At 34.6% G+C, this 4354-nt stretch overlaps 1 protein-coding gene across 1 annotated transcript; it reads left to right on the top strand.

Annotated features, from left to right (window-relative positions):
• Positions 1-1104: 1104 nt before the first annotated feature.
• LOC108364748 (60S ribosomal protein L7-like) lies at positions 1105-1620 on the top strand (the record flags this gene model as incomplete). Its single annotated transcript, XM_017618559.1, has 1 exon — positions 1105-1620. A coding segment is annotated over one exon (516 nt), but the record flags the coding sequence as incomplete, so codon positions are not given.
• Between the last annotated feature and the right edge of the window lie 2734 nt (positions 1621-4354).

The following is a 4354-nucleotide window of genomic DNA, read 5'->3' as shown; positions in this document are numbered from 1 at the left end:
CATCATCGAAACTTTCATTAGACATATTCACAACTAAGTCCTGAACCGGCTTCACTGATGGTGTGTGTGTAGTTGTTGATCGGAATCCCAAAAATTTTTCCAGTTTTTGGTTCTGTGTTTTTCGCTCTTTGTTGAAAATGTCGTCACATCTCGAAATTGATGCAATATGAAAAAGGTTAAATTCACGAAATTGGATGTTGTCGATGCCTTTAGTCATTTTTAAATGAAGGTTGTAGAGCTTTAATTCCATTTTGTCCAATGAACTGTAATGACCTTTTCGGTTCAAGAATTATGAACACTGCATTTTATTTTGATGAAACTGGGCGTCACTTTATGTTGCTTGCAATCCTTTAGAAAAAGAATATCTGCTTTCGTTTTCTTGATTTTTGTCAAAAGACGAGTGAACTGACTCGTTTAACGTCTGGTAAACATTGTTTGAAACAGTTTTAGTAATTTAATCACTAATTTTAGAGTCTGTTTGAGGTCATATTATTCAGTTTTTTAATTTTATTGTGTAACCTTATAGACCGCAAAATTTCGTATAATAAAAACTCAATTTGTTTGTTTGTAGTAAATTGGGTTTTAATTGTTTTTACCGATGCATTTCGATTGACAACTGAGCAACCATCATCAGCCAGCTCAGTATATCTAGTAAAAAAAANTTAATTTATGTCTTTTTAGGATATGTTGAGGCATCAAAGAAGGCGCAGTTTGAAAATGGAGTTATTAGTAATGAAGTAGCAGGCATATTTGGAAAATTATGCCGATAAACAGGATGGAATTTGGGAAAGTAAGTGCCTAGTTGCAGCATATCTATGTATTAAAAAGTATTTAAATATTTTAATAGTGGCTCATTTACGATGTGCTCCAAACATTTGGTGAACTTTTTTTCGCCTTCTCAGTGTGCTAAGTAACAAGTTAAGATGACTGCCATCACGGCCGGTAAGAAACCGCAAGCAAAGCTGAAGTTCATCAAGAAGCAGGTCAGCAAATTGCTACCCTGATCAAACGTAAACTAAAGCGCTCTGCTGCGATTACACTCCTTAAATGTGAAAACTTGGTGCATGCTGAGAAATATCAAACAAGAAAACTCCGTGATGGAAAAAACGCGGCCAATTCTACGTGCCTAAAAAATACAAATTGGCTTTTGTGATCCGTATCCGCGGTATCAACAAAGTTACACCAAAAGTGCGTAAAGTTTTACTGTTGTTCCGTTTTCGCCACATTACCCACGGTTTGTTCATCAAATTGAAGAAGGCAACCATTAATACGCTACGTATGCCGAATCCTATATGGGGTTATCCAAATCTTAAATCAGTTCGTGAATTGTTGTACAAACGGGGAATTATCAAGCACAACCATCAACGTGTCCCAATCTCTGACAGCTTTGTGATCGAACGCAAATTGCGCAAAGCGCACGGAATTCAGTGCGTTGATTATTTGGCGCACGAAATATTCACTGTTGGAATCCACTTCAAGAAAGCCTCCAACTTCCTGATGCCATTCAAGCTCAACACATCAACCCGAGGCTGGCGCAGGAAGGCTAATCACTACGTTGAGGTTGGGGATTTCGGTAGCCGTGAGCAAAAGATCAACAAACTGCTACGCAAGATGGCTTGAAGAAATTGTTTTTTTTTTTTTTTTTTTTAAGGCGACAATATAATGTGGCACATCTTCAAAAGGCGCCCATAAAAAAAAAGAAAATTAAAAAATTACACTGGTCGATTTCTGTCGATTGGAAAATTGACTGAGATATCGACCAGCCAAAGCGCTTACATTTTACGGTTGAATAGCAATTTACACGGGTAGATTTTAGTTAAACGACAAAAATCGACCTTGTAAAGGCAGCTTAAATAACGTTCAAATTAATGATCGCCTTTGAGATGGAAAATACCAATAACAATTTTATAATTTCGAAAATTATTCCATTTATATTTGTTCTTGCATTTTCCACACCACCTGTGGGGTATGCTTTTAGGCGCGTTACCGATTTTTTTTAATGTGCTCGGTTCCCCAGGAGGCCTATTTTCAACTTTACAACTTAACTTAAAAAGAATTAAAACTAAAGCATGCAATATATAAATAAAATTAAAAATTGTCTTACATCTAGTACACTTAAAAAATTGCACAAATTCATTATTCATTATAAAATAAAATTAAATATCACAATTCAGTTGACGTGTATACATGTATATGTACATATTTACAAAATGTGGTCTGTATGCACCCACAGTAAGTTCCCATAAAACCTAGCCTAAATTCAGAACTGAAAAAAACGAGCAAATGGGGTCGGAAACTACTAGCTTTAAAAGCATAATGTGGAAAATGTTTGAAGAGCTGAAACTGTATTGCAATAAATAATAAAAATAACAGTGCATTAATTGGAAAACTTGTTTTTGTTTTGCTTTATAATTTTTGGGAATATTGGTTCAGAGGGAACTTTTTTATTTGTTTTGGTTTTTCAGCTCATTAATGATGCACCCAGGGTTGCATTTACCGTCTATGAAAATATTTCATGAAGCATTCCAAAATTAGCACCGAGCAACTAAAAGTTGGTTAAGCTTAAATGAAAGTTTTTTATTAAATATTTATTCCTGGTACTTAGTAAAAAACATTCAGATCAATACTAATGTAGGAAATGAAGTAAATAAAAATCTATGAATACATTTCAGGAATATTTTGTCATAGAGCCATTATTAAATACAGACATAACTTTTTCGGGCGTTGGTGCTGACGTATATAGAATTAATGCGTTAGAGAGAGATAAATATACAAGCTCAACGCGCTAATTTAGATATACTTGTATGTATATACCTGTTACTCGTCTGGCATACACTCCAACTTCGAGAATAATGACAATTATAACTTATTTAAATGCATTTTAGCTAAATGTTATATCGTCGCCTGGATAAAAGATTGTCACAAGTTACTTTCGGTAACTCACGATTGAAGTTTGGAATGCATTTTCTCAGATACACGACTACAGATCTTCTCCAAAGTGTCGGAGAATGCTATGTACTAGTTCACGAAATTCTTAAATTATCTTATTTTTTTAGTTTAGTGTCAGCCATTTATGAGTTTAATAAAATTTTGTCGTATACGACATTTGTCAAAAAATTTTCAGTCAGTTTTAATGATATACGCCAAAATGTGATAACAATTTTTTATAAATTAACGATACTTTTTACTAATCAGCCTAATCGTGAGTTTCGCCCGAACAAAATTTCGCCAACAATTTTTTCATACACCTGTAGTGAATACACGCAAACGAAAAGCGAAAAAGTGACCCGGTTCTAGAAAATGAAACTCATGATAAGGCTGAATATGTCGGAAACTAAAGAAGAACAGGTAACTCTCTTTGAAAGATCTTGATTAGTTTAGTACGACAGCAATACTAACGCAATTTGTACCAAATAGCCGAAAACATTTTAGTCAATTACTCGGAAAGTAAAGAAGATATCCAAAAACCAGTTAACAAAAAATGGAAATATCTTACTTTAAAATATATAACTGCATCTATAACTACAAATTGTCAAAATGACGCTTCCGGAAATTTTCCATCCAAGCGACGATATTTGAATGTTACTCGCATAATTTCGAGCCGGTATGTAAATTTTCGGGGAAAAAAGATAAAAAACATATTCATCTGCTGAAAAGGTATTTTCGCAGATTCACAATTTATTTAAAGTAAATCTATCAGCCCTATCTCCAATTTCATGTGAATAAATCTCTCCAGTGCTTAAATAATTTTCACCACATTAAATAGCTGCACATCACCCTAATTGCCGAAAAAGCGTTGCTTGCAACACTAGTCCTTTATGGGGACCAAATTTGGTGAAAAAAAAACAGCTAAGTTTGTTTACTGGATGTACTGAGATCTGCCAGCGTCAAGTGAACACTAATCAAGACGACAAAAGTAGACAGGGCAATAGAAACATAATAGATGCTTACAATTATACATACATACATATGTACATGTCCAAACAATAATATGTGTGAAAGAGCAAGTGACATTAGAATTGTAAACAAAGCGAGACAGTTGGAAGTTCTGTATAAACAAATAAACAAACGTTTAGTTTTTGATACAATTAAATAGAGGAGATTCAATTGCACCGGGTTGAAGATTCATTAAGTTATCATTAATAGCGATGAAAAGGGATTCATAGGCATCTAGTTTAGCTGGGGTTTTAACGCGCTTAAGTAAAGAACTTTTTCTTCCATGGATATTGTGTTGTGTGGGCGAGAATTTTTAGGTCAAATGCCTGCCCGGCGATAGCATTGTCCATCTTTTTCAGCCGTACAGCACGCAGGTGTTCTTCGATTCGAGCACGCAGCGCCCTCCTTGTTTGTCCAA

Source organism: Rhagoletis zephyria, unplaced genomic scaffold, assembly GCF_001687245.7.
Source record: "Rhagoletis zephyria isolate East Lansing unplaced genomic scaffold, Rhagoletis_zephyria_1.1 Rzeph_scaffold_01660, whole genome shotgun sequence".
In the NCBI taxonomy this organism is placed as follows: Eukaryota; Metazoa; Arthropoda; class Insecta; order Diptera; family Tephritidae; genus Rhagoletis; species Rhagoletis zephyria.
The sequence above is the reverse complement of the archived record's forward strand: the minus strand, read 5'-3'. Positions and strand labels throughout refer to the sequence as shown.